General features: G+C 50.8%; 1 protein-coding gene across 1 annotated transcript in view; it reads left to right on the plus strand.

Moving 5' to 3' along the window:
- GPI (glucose-6-phosphate isomerase) overlaps positions 1–16,634 on the plus strand; it is a 28,523-nt gene extending 11,889 nt beyond the window's left edge. Inside the window, exons 6-18 of the mRNA XM_090261149.1 lie at positions 104–250; positions 1,012–1,083; positions 1,553–1,597; positions 2,908–2,961; positions 12,373–12,433; positions 12,879–12,922; positions 13,053–13,205; positions 14,168–14,297; positions 14,430–14,506; positions 15,556–15,684; positions 15,888–15,963; positions 16,053–16,119; positions 16,218–16,634. Coding sequence (XP_090117275.1) covers positions 104–250; positions 1,012–1,083; positions 1,553–1,597; positions 2,908–2,961; positions 12,373–12,433; positions 12,879–12,922; positions 13,053–13,205; positions 14,168–14,297; positions 14,430–14,506; positions 15,556–15,684; positions 15,888–15,963; positions 16,053–16,119; positions 16,218–16,353 — 1,191 coding nt within the window. The 3' untranslated portion in view covers positions 16,354–16,634. The remainder of the gene's footprint in view (positions 1–103; positions 251–1,011; positions 1,084–1,552; positions 1,598–2,907; positions 2,962–12,372; positions 12,434–12,878; positions 12,923–13,052; positions 13,206–14,167; positions 14,298–14,429; positions 14,507–15,555; positions 15,685–15,887; positions 15,964–16,052; positions 16,120–16,217) is intronic.
- The last annotated feature ends 62 nt before the right edge of the window (positions 16,635–16,696 follow it).

Consider the following 16,696-nt stretch of genomic DNA (forward strand, 5'->3'; position numbering starts at 1 on the left):
TGAGGAGTCCCATCTAAAGCCTTAGTTTTCCCAGTGATGGGCCCTGGCTCTCCCCACCTTTTGGCCCTGGAATCTTGTTTTCTAATGGTGCATCTCCCCACAGGGACCCCTCATGGTGACTGAAGCCCTTAAGCCATACTCTTCGGGAGGCCCTCGGGTCTGGTTTGTGTCCAACATTGATGGGACCCACATTGCCAAAACCCTGGCCAGCCTGAACCCTGAGTCCTCCCTGTTCATCATCGCTTCCAAGGTATGGGCCTCAAAGGCAGCCTGGCTCTCCTGTGTGTATTGGGGTGGAGGCAGTACATCGGACCCTCCCCACCACTTCTGACTGAACTATGCTTTGTGGATCGGGTCAGCACAGCTGCCCTCAGACTGTTCCTTGTCTGGGGCCAAGCACTATTTACCTGATGAAAGGTGGACTGATCAATTTGAATCCTGGTCTTCAAGCCATACTTCCTCACTTTGTGGATCTCTGCTCAGCCTGGGACTGTTCTCATCCTTAAAGATCTTTACCTAGTATCTGTTCCTTTCTAATCCCAGAGCCAGGCTCAGATAATGTAAGCGTTTTGTTGCTGTCATTTATGCCCTATTTAGTCTTGATAATGCTCATAAAACATTAAAAATTCTATCTGAATTCTAAGATACAGCCTAGCCTGGGCTGAAGGGAGGTCCAGGCATGGCTGCAGCCCCTCTCATGGGAGATGCTCTGGACTTTGAGCTATGGCAGAGATCGGGAAAAGAGGGGTGGGTTGTGGCTCTTACTAGGGTTCCCCTCCCTCTGGTTGTGAAGTCCTGGAATCACAGGGTGAGACTGCTACTTCCAGGCCCGTTTTAGCCCCAGACACAGCCACTCATCCTGGCTTTGTGGACTTGTAGGTAGAAATTATGTGGTGTCATTCATTGCCCCTTGTGACAACTGGGCACATACATAGCCTGTGCTGCTAAGCCCTGGCTCAAGGCTGCACAGACCCTGAGCTTGGGACCAACTGCTATATTCTCTGGCTGCAGACTTTTACCACACAGGAGACCATCACAAATGCAGAGACGGCGAAGGATTGGCTTCTCCAGTCGGCCAAGGATGTGAGTGGTGGGTGGGTGGTGAGCAGTGTGTAGGCCAGGAAGGACAGGTGGCAGGGGGTGGGGGGTGGAGAAGTGTTGCCCATCTACATGAGTGGCTGAGCCTAACCCTATAGCCCTCTTTGTGTAACAGGAGACGGCCTCTTTTGCCTTACTTTTCTGGTTAAGATGTTTGGTGTTGTCAGCCCCAGACACACCAAACATGGCAGAACTTGATCTAATTGGCTGGGGCTGGATCATCTCTATTCCTGGCTACACCCACTTTATGGGGAGGGCCATTCCTGGGCCTTGTATGCTGGTGTGGTAAGATGGACCAGCTGGCCTCCGGCCCCTCTGTTTTCTTGACCTTGAGGTAGGGCTCCTCCAATTGCCTCAGAACCAAGGACCTTGGTGTCTCAAGAGATGGGAATGTCCCCCCCCTTGGGTGGCCCCTTGGGATGGGCTCAGTGTAACTTGGTGCTGTCTCTTGTAGCCTTCTGCTGTTGCGAAGCACTTTGTTGCCCTGTCTACCAACACGGTAAGTGCCCATGTGGGCCTCCAGACTACCTCCCAGGAAGGGCCCAGGCCACGCAGGTCATAGCTTTTCAGAATACATGTGCTTGAGATGTGGTTCACAGGTTCAGGAATCTTTGCTCAGCTCACGGGATATGAGGGTTAGTTGCTTATGAGGGATGTGAGCTACAGACTCTCCTTGTCTTTTCTGCATTTTCCCATCAAGTCTCTGCAGCTCCAATGAGGGTTTTACAGTCAGTGAGATTGTGTCAACTCCATGTAGCTCCCAGGCCTAATAGCACTTCATACACATGGTCTCCCTTGGCCTCTGCTACCCTACCACCAGCCTCTCCCCAAATGCGAATGCTAGCTAGGGATGAGGGTTGCATCTCATTTCTTATATAAGGATGTTGGCCCTAATGAAAGGGTGTGACTTTTTGCCCAGTGATTGCTGGGATTAGAATGTGGGTCACCTGTCTGCCAGGTCTCACAATCTGCCTGGCCCAAAGTTGTGCAAGGTAGCGTGGGGGTGGGCCAGCGAGGGAAGGGTGGGACTCAAGGTGTAACAACCCTGGTAAACCTTGTGAACACCTGCTGTGTGGTGGGCTTTGTGCTGGGTTGTGTCAGAGTTGGAACCACACCCATCTTCCTGCCTGCTTCTTCCCACCCCTTCCACTCCTTCCTGCCTCCATTGCTGACCTGCCTATAGGGGCAGAAAATAGGCTATCCTTTAGGCTGGATAACAATAGTACCACTGTCTGGCTCCTTCAGGCAGAACTCACACTGCCTAGTGGGGCATCTTTGCCTGGCGGACTGGACCACCTAAGGAATAGGATTGCTCATCCCCCGGAGGCTTCCTAGGACAGAGTCACCAACCCAGATTTTGGAAGGGCTGGGCAGGTGTCCTGACAGTGTGGCACCTGGCCTGGGAGTTAGCCCTTATCAGGGCTCAGGTTCCAATCTTAGGTTCAGTTTCCAAGATATCCTGGGGGTCACTCTCTGGTACCCTGACAGGCATGTTGGTGGGTCTTGCCTGAGCAGTGTGTGGGCCAGGGCCTCGTACTCGGTGTGCAGTCCCCTCAGCAGGAAGGCCTCCCAGATCCTAAGCCACCGGTGTGCTGGATTCGAGTTGGCCTGATGTCCAGCTCTGAGGGTGGCAGTTCTTTGTCCCCATCCTGGACTCTTGGGATTTTGCAGCCCTGTCCCATTTGGGGTTCTGCAGAAGGTGGGGGTGCTCCCATGGCTCGGACTGCACAACCCCATGTATCCTGGAGTTCCTGTTCTTGCCCAGCTAATACATGCTTTTTTCTCTCCCTCTCCACTTGCCCATTTTAGACCAAAGTGAAGGAGTTTGGAATTGACCCTCAGAACATGTTCGAGTTCTGGGATGTAAGTAAAGGCACTTCCTTCCTGGGTTTATTATTTGACCTTTGCTATGTCATGAGTGGTGAGCCACAGTTGAGGGTCCCATGGAGTCAGAGCAACACTTATTGAGCACCTGCTGCATGCCTGGTTTGAGAAAAGCCAATGGGCCCTCAGAGAGGCTTGTGGGGCAGGAATAGCCATCAGGATGAGGGCTCCACTTCCTCTGAGGGTGGGCCAAGCTTGCGCAGCCAGGGTGACACTCCCCTGGGTGCCTGCCAGCAGCACCCACTAGGGGGTAACTGGAGCTACCCCTGTCTGCCTCAGGAAGCTCAGGTTGTGAGTTATTCTCAGTGATGACCTTTCCCAGGAACTGCAGCCACAATCTGAGAAGGCCAAGAGGCAGGGGATGTGACCAGGCAGGCCTGGAAAGATGCTGCAGGAGCAGCTGGGGGGTGGCAAAGAGGGAAGGCCCCAGGCTCGGGGCCTGGGTAAGGCCTGGCTGGGCAGCCTGCAGAGCAAACCTAGACTGAGTGGCAGAGCTGTAGGCGTCTCTAGTGGTCCCATGGACTATCTCTGCTAGAGCCACAGCTGGTACCAAGCAGTGGGCAGGAGCTGTCCTGGCAGCTTGGCTGAGAGCAGCAGTGCTGTGCGAAGGGCTCTGGCTGTGGAATGCAGGCAAGGCTTGGGGTTCCAGGATACAAGTGCAGGGTATGGGTGCTGTGAGTGCAGTAGGCATGCCCCTGGCAGGCGTACTAAACAGGGCTTGATCCCACTGGGGCTGTTTCCAGGCTGTTAGACTGGTAGCTCTTTGCTACCTTGGCAGTGTTCACAAATTTAACCTTTGAAACCTCTAAAAGCCTAGGAGTCTGGGAGAGAATTAAGCCCTAAGGCATCTATTGTGTTTAATGCATTAACTTCTTTCTACAATGGAACTAGTTATGTACCATACTTGGAAGAACCGAGAAGTCACTCAAATCATTTTCTGCACCCAGTGGCTCAGATGAGGAAGCCCAGTGAAGAGACTGCAGCATCTAACAAATGCTGCATGCCTGACAAAGGAGAGGAGGCACCTTTGACTTCCTCCCCGGGATCTGGAGCCAGAGCAAGTGGTGGTCAGGGACATGTGGGTGCTCCTGCTAGCCAGGGAGCCCAGCAGAGCAGCATTGTGTCTCAGGCTGGGTTTTCAGTGCCCATAACTGCTCAACATGTAGACATGAGTTGGATGTGGCTTAGGGAAAGGACTATGTCTCTCAATAAGGCCTAGGAATGACACTTGGGCACAGGAACATGAGGCTGGGGCTGGCTAGTCAGACCTGAGTGGCAAGGCACAGCGGAGGCCTCCTGGGCCAGTGCAGACAGTGGCCTGGTTCACTAACAGTATATATTGCTGAATTGAGATTTTGACATCTGAGGAGCCTAGAACAGGGACAGGTGAAGTTTCTGGAGTTAGGGTGTCTCAGGTGAGGCAGAGGAGTCAGGACAGACCTAGGGATATTGCATTGGCTCTGAGGTAAGATTGGAAGAGTCCAGTCTGGTAGAGGTATGTAAAGTGGTGAGGCCCCACCTGTTGAGGTAGGTCTTAGGGCACCTTCATGTGTTGGGATCAGGCAGGACATGGCAATAAATTGTGGGCTGTGTCAGGGCTCAGCCAGTCAGCACACATTGAAGAGCTATGGTGAGGTCTGAAGAGGAATCAGTACAGGTTCAGGTGAGTTCTAGAAGGTGCCAGGACAGGTACAGGGTACAGGTCTTTGAATTCTGAAGGAGACACTGGTATTTAGAAATGGTTCGATCAAGTGAGGTCTGAGGATCCAAAGTTGCATACAGGTATTTAAATCTGGATCTGTGAGTTGAGGTTTAGATCTGTGGCTTGGGACAGGTGCATACATTGTGGCCTCTCTAATCAGTTCTGAGAAGTCAACATCAGTGATTAGAACTCAGGATAAGACAAACATAGGTAAGTACCCTGAGCCAGGTCAGCCAGTTGGCTCTCTGCCAGGTGTAATGGGCAGAGCTCAGGGTTCCATATCCAGGCAAGGCACGGCCTGTGGCATGGAGTCTGGCTGGGGTGGGGTTTGAGGAGCCCACATGAGAGACAGATGGGAATGCACCTGGTGGTAAAAGGTGAGGACTGGGGAGTTGGCTCAGGTTCTTTACCAACTAAGGAGCTACATTGGTAAGTCATGGTCTATGAGGCTCATTGTAGATAAAGCCTAGAGACCCTTGTCTGCAGGATATGTCTGAGGTGCAAGTCACTCAGACACTCTTTGGCACAGTGGGCTTTCACTAGATTTCTCTTTGGCTTAGGTAAACAGCCAGGAATTTGTCGGTTCTGAGGGAAGTATCTGGTCAGGTTAGATTTGTACAGCAGTCCTCCGTCATCCACAGGGATGCATTCCAGGACCTCCAGTAGATGCCTAAAACTGTGGATAGTACCAAACCCTATCTATACTGTTTTTTCCTATACATACATACCTATGATAAAGTTTAATTTATAAATTAGGGAGAGTAAGAGATTAATAACAGTAATTTAAGGTTAATAATAAAATAAGAACTATAACAATATACTATAATAAAAGTTATGTGAATGTGATCTCTTTCTCAAAATATATATTTTTATTGATTGATTTTAGGGAGAGAGAGAGACAGAAACATCAGATTGTTGTTCTACTTAGTTATGCCTTCATTGTCAATTGTTTATGTGCCCTGACCGGGGATTGAACCTGGAACCTTAGCATATCAGGATGCCGCTCTAACCAATGAGCTACCTGTCCAGGGCCTCAAAATATCTTATTGTACTGCAGTCACCCTTCAGTTTTTTTCTTCATCACGATTTCATGGATAGAAGAAATGTTCTTACTGTATATCTTAGTAACCTCAGCATGCAGTTTTTTTCCTTCCTTGTTTTACTTAAAGGAAGTACTTCATGGTTTTTCTTTGGCATATCTGAACGATAGGCATCACTATGCTTACTTTTGGGAGCCATTATTAAGTAAAATAAGAGTTACTTGAACACAGGAACTGAGGTACTATGGTAATCAATCTAATAAACCCAATGGCTACTAATGACTAACTGGTGGGGAGTGTCTGCAGCATGAAGATGCTGGACAAAGGGATGCTTTGCATCCTGGGCAGGACAGCATGAGATCTCACCACCCTACTCAGAACGATATTCAATTTAAAACTTGTAAATTGTTTCTTTTTGGAATTTTCCATTTAATATTTTTGGACCATGGTTGACCATTGGTACTGAAATTGCAGGAAGCAAAACTGCAAATAAGGGGTAACCATGGAGTCTACCAGGAGTGGTCTATAGAGCCACATCTGTCTGACGTCTTAGTAGCTGCAATCAGACAAGGTGTGTGTAACTAGATTTCTTAAGGAAGCCTGAGAAGCCAAGATTAGCCATATTTAGGTAGAACGATTGGTCAGGTAAGGACACTGGAGCCAAAGATAGGCAGAGACAGAGGTGAGTCTGACCCGTGAAGACCATGGTCAGGTCAAGGTCAGAACTTGGTCCTCAAGTGATATCTGAGCAGTTCTGATGTTACACAGAGGTCGATGGTCCTGGTCCCTTGGGAAAAGACTAAAAGCTGGAGTCAAGCAAAGGGAGGTAGAACTGCATCTGTCTGAAAGGTTTGTGAATTCTGGGTCTGACTCAGGTATGTAGAGCAGGTCTGTCAGGTGAGGTTGGAGGAGTTGAGGTGAGATACATAGGTCAGTATTTTTGGGTCTTGAACAGGTAAGATCTAAGCTGCAGAGGCTAGACTCTGGTTTTATTCTACATCTGATGAGCTGGGGTTAAGCACAGGTGGGCAGAGCTGAGTGTTTTGAATAATGTGTATGAAACCAAGGGCGAGCCAATGTAGGTTGACCTGAAAAGCCATGGCTAGGTTCGTTCAACTCTCACAGTTGAGCTCAGGCATAGGTAGTTAGAGCAGATTTGTAGGTGAAGCCTGGGGAGCCATGATTAGGCTCATCTAGAAAGAACTGAATCTCTTAGATGACCTCTGAGAATATGAAGTGAAGATAGGTGGATAGAGCAAGGTCTCTTGGGTGAGATCTGAGGAGCTGGGATTGGGTACTATGAGTAGATCTGGATATTTCTGGTAAGATCAAGATTGGCAGGAAGAACTGCATCTGTCTATCCTGTGAGGCTGAGGAGTTGTGGCCAGATACGGATATATAGAATTGAGTTTCTCAGGTAAGGTCCATGGAGTCTGCATCTGGCACAGGTTTATATCCTTGGGTTGGTCAGTGTTAGATAAGGGCAGGTGGGTAGAGCAGGGTTTGTCATGTAAGGTCTACGGAGCCAGGACCAGGGCAAGTTAAACTGGGTCTGACAAGTGAAATCTAAAGTCAGTCAAGCTCAGGTAAGAACTCAGTGCCCCTGATGAGGTGTAAGCAGATAAGATGCAGTACAGGTAGACAAAGCTAGCGCACCAGGTACAGTCTTAGCAGCCAGGAGCAAAAACAAGCAGATAAAACTGGTCTACCAGGTGTGCTCTGAGGAGTCAGCATCAAATCACTGGGTGAGGTCTAAGGATTGGGTGTCAAGCACAGGTGGACAGAGCTGGCCAGTCTGGTGAGGTGTGAAGCCACAAGGTCAAGCATAGGTAAGCAAAGCTGGCCTTCCCGGTGTGTTCTGGGATCCAAGGTCAAGCACAGGTAGGTAGAGCTGACCCACAAGCTGCAGAGTAAGTAGCCATGGTTGTCTAAAGGTAGAGCTGGCCTGCCAGGTTCAGTCTGAGGAAGCAGCGTCAAGCACAGGTAGGTAGAACAGGCTGCCATTGTTGTCTGAGGATCTAAGGTCCAGCATGAGTAGGTAGAAACTGTTCTACCCAATGTGGTTTGAGGAGCCAAGGTCAAGCAAAGGTGAGCAGAGCTAGCCCACTAGGTACGGTATGAGGAGCCAGGGTCATATACAAGTAGACAGAGCTGGCCTGCCGGGTGCTGTCTGAGGACCCAGGATCAAGCACAGGTAAGCAAAGCTGGCCCACCAGCGGCAGTGTAAGGAGCCCAGGTCATGTATAGGTTTACAGAACTGGCCTGCTAAGATTAGTTTGAGTGCCCATGGTCTAGCACAGGTAAGTAAAACTGTCCCACCAGATGTGGTTTGAGAAGCCAAGCTCAAACACAGGTAGGCAGAGCTGGCCCACTAAGGAGCCAGCATCTGTCCAGGTAGGTAGAACTGGTCTACCAGTTGTGGTCAGAGGAGCCAAGGGCAAGCACAGGTAGGCAGAGCTGGCCTGCCAGGTACTGTCTGAGGACCCCGGGTCTAGCACAGGTAGGTAGAACTATCCCACCAGGTGTGGTCTGAGGAGCCAAGCTCAAGCACAGGTAGTCAGAACTGGCCTACTAGATACAGTATAAATGCCACAGTCATGTATAGGTAGGTACAGGTGCCCTATCACATAGGACCAAAGGAGTCAAAGTCAAGCACAGGTAGGCAGAGTCGGCCCACCAGCTGCTGTGTAAGGAGCCAGAGGCATGATCTGGCCTGCCAGGTTTCATCAGAGGACCCAGGGTCAAGCATAGGTAGGTAGAACTGTCCCACCAGGTATGGTCTGAGGAGCCAAACTCAAACACAGGTAGGCAAAGCTGGCCCACTAGGTACAGTATAAGGAGCCAGTGTCATGTACAGGTAGATAAACCTGGCCCACCAATTGTGGTCGGAGGAGCCAAGATCGAGCACAGGTAAGCAGAGCTGGGCTGCCAGGTGCTGTCTGACGACCCCAGGTCAAGCACAGGTAGGCAGAACTGTCCTACCAGGTGTGATCTGAGGAGGGAAGCTCAAGCCCAGGTAGGTAGAGCTGACCTACTGAGTACAGTGTAGGGAGCCAGGGTCATATACAGCTAATAGAGCTGGCCCATCAGGTATAGTCTGAGGGCCCAGGAGCAATCCACAGGTAGGTGGAGCTGGCCCACCAAGTGTGGTTTGAGGAACCAGAGTCAAAAGCAGGTAGGCAAAGCCCAACTGCCAAGTGCAGTGTCTTATGAGTCTTAAGGAATTAGAGTTGAACACAGGTAGGTAAATGTTCTTTTCAGGTGTTGGATTCAGATGAAGGTAGGTACCCCTGGGTCTTTGGGGTGAGGCGTGAAGAACAGTGGCCTTCCAGGTAAAGCAGAACATTGTGAGGCTCATAGGAGCCCCAGGGGCCAAAGTTGCACACAAGTAGATAGATATGACTCTCAAGCAAGGACTTTGGAGCTAGATATATGTATACATGGATCCTGCAGGTGAAGTCCTTGGAGCATGGTTCTGGCTCAGGTGTGTTGACCCAGGTCTTATAGGTTAGGCTTGGGGAGCATGGGTTAGTCACAGGTAGGTAGAACTACATCTTTCAGGTGGGGTCTGTGGAGCACAGGTATGTAGAGATAGTTGCATCTGATGAGGTCTGTGACTCCTCATTGAGGTATTGGTGCAGAGGTTAAGGAAGGGTCGTTAATGTTGGTATTGTTGGATCTGTTTAGAAGATGTAAAGATCATAGTCAAGCATTGGATGTAGGCTTGGGTCTCTCAAGATGTAGATAAAGCCGGATCTCTCTGGAAGGTGTGAGGAGTCTGAGTTGGGCTCAGAGAGGTGGACCTGGGTCTATAGGTTGAGATGCAAGGGTCAGGCCCAGACAAGTACATGAAACTTGATCCATTAGCTGAGCTGTCTAACTCCGCCTCTGACAGGTGTATAAACCTGCAGTGTGAGAACTGGAGTAGGACACAGACAGAGCTAACCTCCTGGTTTTGTCAGTAGTGACCATGGATCCAAGGTCACATGGGCAGAGGTATAGAAACGTGATCTTAGGTGGGTTCCTGCCACCTGGATTGAGGTACAAATTGGCATCCTTGGGTTTGTTAGGAGAAACGAGTGGGCAAGATCTAGCCCAGGAGTGCATAATTGGTGTAGCTGGTAAGGCCTGAAAAGGTGGGTCAGACACAGGTGGGACATTCAGTGGTAGGGTTGGGCACAGTTAGATGGGTAGTATCGGGCTCTCATTAAAGAAAAGACAATCACTCTTAGGTATGTGTGCCTGGGTCTGCCTGGGAAGGTCTTGAGAGGCTTTAGGATAAGGTAAGACAGATAGAAGGCTCTGAACCAGGTTGGCATCCTGGTCAGGTGTAATGGGCTGAGCTCAGGGTATTGCAGTGGTGTGAGGATCTATAACCAGTCCAAGATATGGTCTGTAGTGTTGGAGTCTGATTGGCATAGGGTCTGACTTACCCAGGTGAGGAAAAGGATAGGATTATACCTTGTTAGATAAAGCAAGGTCTGGGGCACATGTGAGGCACAGAATGTTGAAAGGACCGAGGAGCTACATCTATAAGGTGAGGCCCACTTAGGTATAGATGAGCTCTAGAGACCTGTGTCTGCAGACTGAGGCCTCAGAGGCTCAAGCCAGACGCTGGCATTGCTGGCATTGCTTTCCAAAAAGTGAGGTCTGAAGACCTAGCCTCAGCCAAGGTCAGCAGCCTGGAATCTGTCAGTCTGAGAGCTGGCTATCTGCTTAGTCCAGTTTCTAGAAATGAGTCTGTTTGGTGATATCCGAGAGCCTATGTTAGGCATGATGTCTCTAGTGGAACTCTGTATGTCAGGTAAGGTTACCCCAAACCTGGACCCATTCCAGGTGAAGGGGCCCACCATTTATCTGGTTACGCAATGCAGAGACCTCTGGACCACACTTGGTTCTCGCATTCTCTCAGTTCATCCTGTTGGATTGAACCTCCTGAATCTGCACTCCCCAGGGCAGCATTGTTCTCTGGATGACCACTGTGGGTCCTGAGTGGTTTCCTGCTTCCATTCTCACCTCACTCTGACTTCTCCATTCTCCAGCCTAGCCTCTCAGCTTCTACCCTCCAGTCCCCATTTCTTCCTTAGTCCTCTAGATTATTCTGTGCTTCCTCCTGGCCAGCCTATCTCAGTGGGTTTCCAGGAGAGAATTAAGTCCTAAGCCTTAAGGCATCCATTGAATGTAATGAAATTAGCATCTGTCCTGTGCGTCTAGAAGGGTACTAGCCTTAAAGCATTTTCCGTGGGGATTAATTCTCTCACTATTGAGAAAAGGCTGCTCTTGCTACAGGACCTTTGCACCTGCAGTTCTGGTTGCTGGAATGCTTTTCCTCAGTGCTTCCCTGGGTAGTGCCTGCTTTTCTTCAAATCTAGGCTCAAGCACCCCTCAGATTCCTTTTACAATTGGTTTCTGTACTCTTATTTTCTTTCTCCCACACTCTTGTATCTCTTCATCACATTTATTGGCATGATTGTTTCATATACTTCTTTCTCCTCCATGGACTGTTTCCATTTCCTGTGCTAGGAATGTGCCAAGGGCTCCATAAATAGTTGTTAAGAAGATGTGAATGAAGTTCTGTGGATTCTGGTGATACAAAGTGGAGTCTGCAGTGGGGCATGAAGAGGCACTTGGTGTGTCTTGGGGCTGAGGCTGAGGTGAACAGTGAAGTCCAGGTATGAGCCATGGGGCCTGTCGGTGTCTCAGGAGGCTGGGAGTGAGGGGCTGGGTCTGTCAGCACAGCCTGAGGTGTTGGGAATGGGCCCAGATATGAAGTGCTGGGTCTGTCGGTGTCAGAAGGGGCAAGGCCGGGCCCATGTCTCAGGCATTGTGTCTCAGTATCTGAGCGATGGGGCCAAGATCAGATAGGTGGTATGGGTCTTTCATTGTTGAAGGAAGTGTGCTTGGGCCCAGGTATGAGGCGCTGAACCTGTTACTAAGGATGTAGAGCATGGCACACATACAAGACGCTGTGCCTGTCAGTGTTCGAGGAGGCAGAACCAGGCCCAGGTATGAGATTGTGATCTGTCAGTGTCCAAGTGATAAACTAAACACAGGGATGAGGTGCTGGGTCTGTTGGTGTCTGAGGACATGGGACCTTGCACAGTTATGAGACACGGCCTGTCAGTGTTTGAAGATGCCTGGCGCAGGTATGAGGCATTGGGTCTGTTGGTATCCCAGGAGGCACGACCAGGCACAGGGATGAGATTCTGATCTGTCGGTGTCCAAGGCACACGTATGAGGCACTGGGTCTGTCTACATCTGAGGAGGGCAGACGTGGCACGGGTATGAGATTCTGGGTCTGTCGGTGTCCGAGGAGGCCAGACGTGGCACAGGTATGAGATTCTGGGTCTGTCGGCATCTGAGGAGGCCAGACTTGGCACAGGTATGAGATTCTGGGTCTGTCGGTGTCTGAGGAGGCCAGACGTGGCACAGGTATAAGGCACTGAGTCTTCCATTGTCTGAGAAGACAGAGCCAGCCATGGTAAGGTCTTGTGGTTAGTCCCAGCACCTGGCCAGAGGTGGGTTTGGCCCGGGCGCTCTGAGCTGCACCTGTGGAAGAACATTGCTCTCAGGGGGCAAGTTTTGTGGCAGGAGGTGGGGTGGGTGGGTGTGCCAACCCTTCCTCACCACTTTTCCTGTCTCTCTTAGTGGGTAGGAGGACGCTACTCGCTGTGGTCAGCCATCGGACTCTCCATTGCCCTGCACGTGGGTGAGTGTGTGTTTCTGGACTAGGAGACAATGTTGGAAGTCTAAGGCTGGATGGTCTCCTACCACTGAGCACCTTCCTTGTCCCCACAGGCCACTGGCCTCGCCACCCTTGACTGGTACATTCCTTTCAGGTCATGAGGGATGGACCGAGTTTTCTTTGGCGTTTGCAGGTTGGCCATTCTCTGTACCCTTCACAACTACAGTCCTATTTGTTTCTGTAGTGGGTGTTGGGAAGGCCTTGTTTCCCACGTGAGGCAGAGTTAGATCCACCTTTGTGCTCAGATCCAACTCTGATTTAGAGAGGCTTTCTGCGGGCCCAGCTCCCTCTAGATCCTCTTTCTTTTGGCTCCACATCTAGCCTTTTCCTGGTTCCAGAAGAAGCTGTGTCTACAGCCAGGAGGGCTTAGGGCATGACCATTTCTATTGATGTTGTTTTTGTGTCATAGGATTTGACAACTTCGAGCAGCTGCTCTCAGGGGCTCATTGGATGGTGAGTACAGAGGCTCATATTCTCTGCCAAGGCTGGCTATAGGCGCACAGCTAGTCTGGCTCCCACCCCTCCCCCTACCCCTTCCCTCCCTGGCAGCTGCTCAATGCCCACCCACCTGCTCTCGTTTTAGGACCAGCACTTCCGCATGACACCCCTGGAGAAGAACGCCCCCGTCCTGCTGGCTTTGCTGGGTATCTGGTACATCAACTTCTTTGGGTGTGAGACGCATGCCATGCTGCCCTATGACCAGTACCTGCACCGCTTTGCTGCCTACTTCCAGCAGGTACCAGCTGCCAGGCAGGCCTTGGGGACAGTGCAGCTTGTGGGGGGTCTGAGGGGCCCATGAGCTTGGGTACCTAGCTTTCTGCACCTCCAGGGCCCTTTTCCTCATTACCCTTGACCATGCCTCTGCTCCCCATCTCATGGTCAATATTTGCATCCAGGATCTGTTTGATCTGAGGGTCAACTGAATTTGACTTCCATGGGAGGCGCATGACTGGGTGTCATGGTGCTCTGGCCAGTCAGGCCCTGGCTTGGCTCAGGGCATGTTTCCCAGCTGGGTCATTTCTTCCTTGGACATCACTCTATGTGCCTGCGGCAGGGCGGGGCCACAGGTCAGGACGCCTGTGGCTTATACTACTTTTGTCCCTCCAGAAAAGCAAGTTCACACCTAGTTTGTGGTGCCTTTTCCCCCCGCTGGAATCTCCAGAGTCCCCAAAGCCCCGCTGCTAGTCCAGCCTCTGCTCTGGGCAGAAGCCCTTCCACATCTGTGCCTGCTTTCGTTCAGCACAAACTGGCCCCTGCCCTGCCCTGCAGCCCTTGGGCAGGCGCAGCAGACTTTCACCAACACCTGGAGGAGAATTTTGTGCTTAAAGGAGGAGCAAAGACACTCCAAGGGCCAGAACTAGTTGAGGTTACAGCCCTCAGAGGCTGTCCACTGTGAATGCCGGCCTGCTTCTCCCTTAAGAAACCAGTTGAAGATTTTGTGAACAACTTCTGCTCTTAGGGAGGTCTTCCTAGAAACCTTTACACCCACCTTCTCCTGGTCATGGGTCCTTCCTTCAGAGTGGTCTAAGCTAGAAAGCTTGTGAGCCTGTGTCTTCACAGGTGAGGGGAGGTAAAAAGATAATCTCACAAGGCCAGGGCAGGGCAGGTAACCCTGGTACATCCCAGACAGGAGTTGGGCACAGTGCACAAAGGAGCAACCCTTGCAGATAGAGGGCTGGGTTTCTGTCCACCTTCCAGGGTGACATGGAATCCAATGGGAAGTACATCACCAAGTCCGGCACCCGTGTGGACCATCAGACGGGCCCCATTGTGTGGGGGGAGCCAGGGACCAATGGGCAGCATGCCTTCTACCAGCTCATCCACCAAGGTAGGGCCCGCTTGGTCTGGGCGCGGGTGCTGCTGGAAGGGAGAAGGCCCACCACCGTGGAATCTCCACTAGGTCAGTGCTCTCCCCCGTGGGCGGGGGTAGATGCCTAGGTGACCACAGTGCCCTTCACAGGTACCAAGATAATACCTTGTGACTTCCTCATCCCTGTCCAGACTCAACACCCAATAAGGAAGGGTCTGCATCACAAGGTAAGAGTCCCCCTGCCACCATCCATACTCACCTTACACTTTCCTAGGCTCACATTACACCCAGACCTCGTAACATCTGCTGTATTCATCGGCAGTGAGACTAGTTTTCTACTCCTGTCATAACAAATTACCACAAATTTAGTGGCTTAAAACCACACCCATTTATTATCTCAATTTCTGTGGGTCTGAAGTCCACCAAGCTCTGCTGAGTCTCTGCTCAGGTTAGGACCATGGTCCAGTTTCCTTGCCAGCTGGTGGCTGGGGTTCACTCTCAGCTTCTTGAAGCCACTTTGGCTCTTGATCCCCTCCATCTCAGAATCAGCAGTGGTAGGTTGAGTCTCGCTCAAGCTTTGATTCTCTCCTGCCTCTTCTTCTGTTGCATCTCTGTGACTGACTCATTTGCCTTCCTCTTCTGCTTTGAAGAACCCATGTGATTACATTGGGCACATTTGCCTAATCTCCAGATCTTAAGGTCTGTAACCTTAATTCCATCTGTAAAATCCCTTTGCCATGTAATGTAACATACACAGGCATAACAGCAGGGGGGCAAAAATCATGGAGCCAAGGTCTTGCCTACCGCAGCTCTTCACCTGACAAAGTCCTTGAAGAGGACTGATCACACCTTGTCTGAGGTGTGCAGAATAGCATGGGTTACTGTGGACACCAGCTTTGGACTCAGAGACCTGGGTTTGAAATCAGATTCCTCCCCTCTGTACTCTGCGTGTCAGTGCTGTTCGCTTGAGGAAACTGAGGCTCAACTACAAGAGAGATGATGCCTTTCCTCCTCGGGATCTGAATAGATGTCAGTCACGTTCTTAGCAGGGCCCTTGGCAAGTATAATAGTACATATTCCTTAAGGGGTAGTTACATACTTTCCAGTGTGATCAGATGTGCCTTGCTATCCCCTCTTGATCCAACTGAACTCCAGAGCAGGGGCTGGCAGTCTGGCTCAGGCTGGAACTAACCGTGACTGGGAAGTGCCAGGAAGTCAGTCCCTCTGCCTGAAGCTCAGATAGTGCTTCGAAACATAACTGGATGTCTCTCGTCAGATCCTCATGGCCAACTTCTTGGCCCAGACTGAGGCCTTGATGAAGGGGAAGTCGACAGAGGAGGCTCGGAAAGAGCTCCAGGCTGCAGGAAAGAGTCCAGAGGACTTGGAGAAGCTGTTGCCACACAAGGTCAGCACTTTTGAAGTGGGCTTCGGGTGGCACACTGAAGTTGGGGCCAAGGCAGGGACTCGTGGCGTGCCTGGCTTGTCCTACACAGTAAGAGGGACTGTCCTCAAAGATCTACATATCCCAGCTTCTTGGGCAGGGTGGGTTTCCCTTCTGAGGATTTAGGGATCATGACTGACAGAAACATTCCTGGGTGTTTTCTGAAGGTCTTTGAAGGAAATCGTCCAACCAACTCTATTGTGTTCAGCAAGCTCACACCATTCATTCTTGGAGCCCTGATTGGTGAGTGAGTGGGGACGGTGCCGCCCAGCTTGGGGTAAGTTGTGCTGGCCTTGTAGAGCCCTAATGTGCACTGTCTGCCATCTCTGCAGCCATGTATGAGCACAAGATCTTCATTCAGGGCATCATCTGGGACATCAACAGCTTTGACCAATGGGGGTGAGTTGCTGACTCAAGGGGAGGGTGGGGAATGCTTGTGGATTTCACTAGCAATACTGGGACCTTTCTCACACCATTCTTTCTCCTCTTCCTCACAGAGTGGAGCTGGGAAAGCAGCTGGCTAAGAAAATTGAGCCTGAGCTTGATGGCAACAGCCCAGTAACTTCTCATGATTCTTCCACCAATGGGCTGATCAACTTCATCAAGCAGGAGCGTGATGCCATAAGCCAATAAACTTATGCTGGGTTGCAGTCCCTGTTGTGACTGTCCTTCTCGTCCCTCCTCACCAGAGTTTGCACTGCGTGGTCCCGCCCAGAGCACCCTCTGGTCATGGGCTTAGACCACAAGCCCTTTAAGAAGCTGGTCTGGAATTGCCACCTCCACCCTCTGTCCTCATCCCTCTGTTTTACAATTAGCTGGAGTATTTCAGTGCAGCTGATTTTTCTGACCCATGTTCACACTGTTCATGTACCTGGTAGAAAAATAAAGGTGCCACAAAGGAGGTTGTAAACTCAGCCTCTTGCTTTCTGAGATGGTGCTTTATGCGAGAATTAGCGGGGGAAGTGGGTGGGGCAGG

The sequence above is a fragment of the Furipterus horrens genome, unplaced genomic scaffold (genome assembly GCF_987537825.1).
Source record: "Furipterus horrens unplaced genomic scaffold, mFurHor1.1.pri manual_scaffold_13, whole genome shotgun sequence".
NCBI classification, from domain to species: domain Eukaryota; kingdom Metazoa; phylum Chordata; class Mammalia; order Chiroptera; family Furipteridae; genus Furipterus; species Furipterus horrens.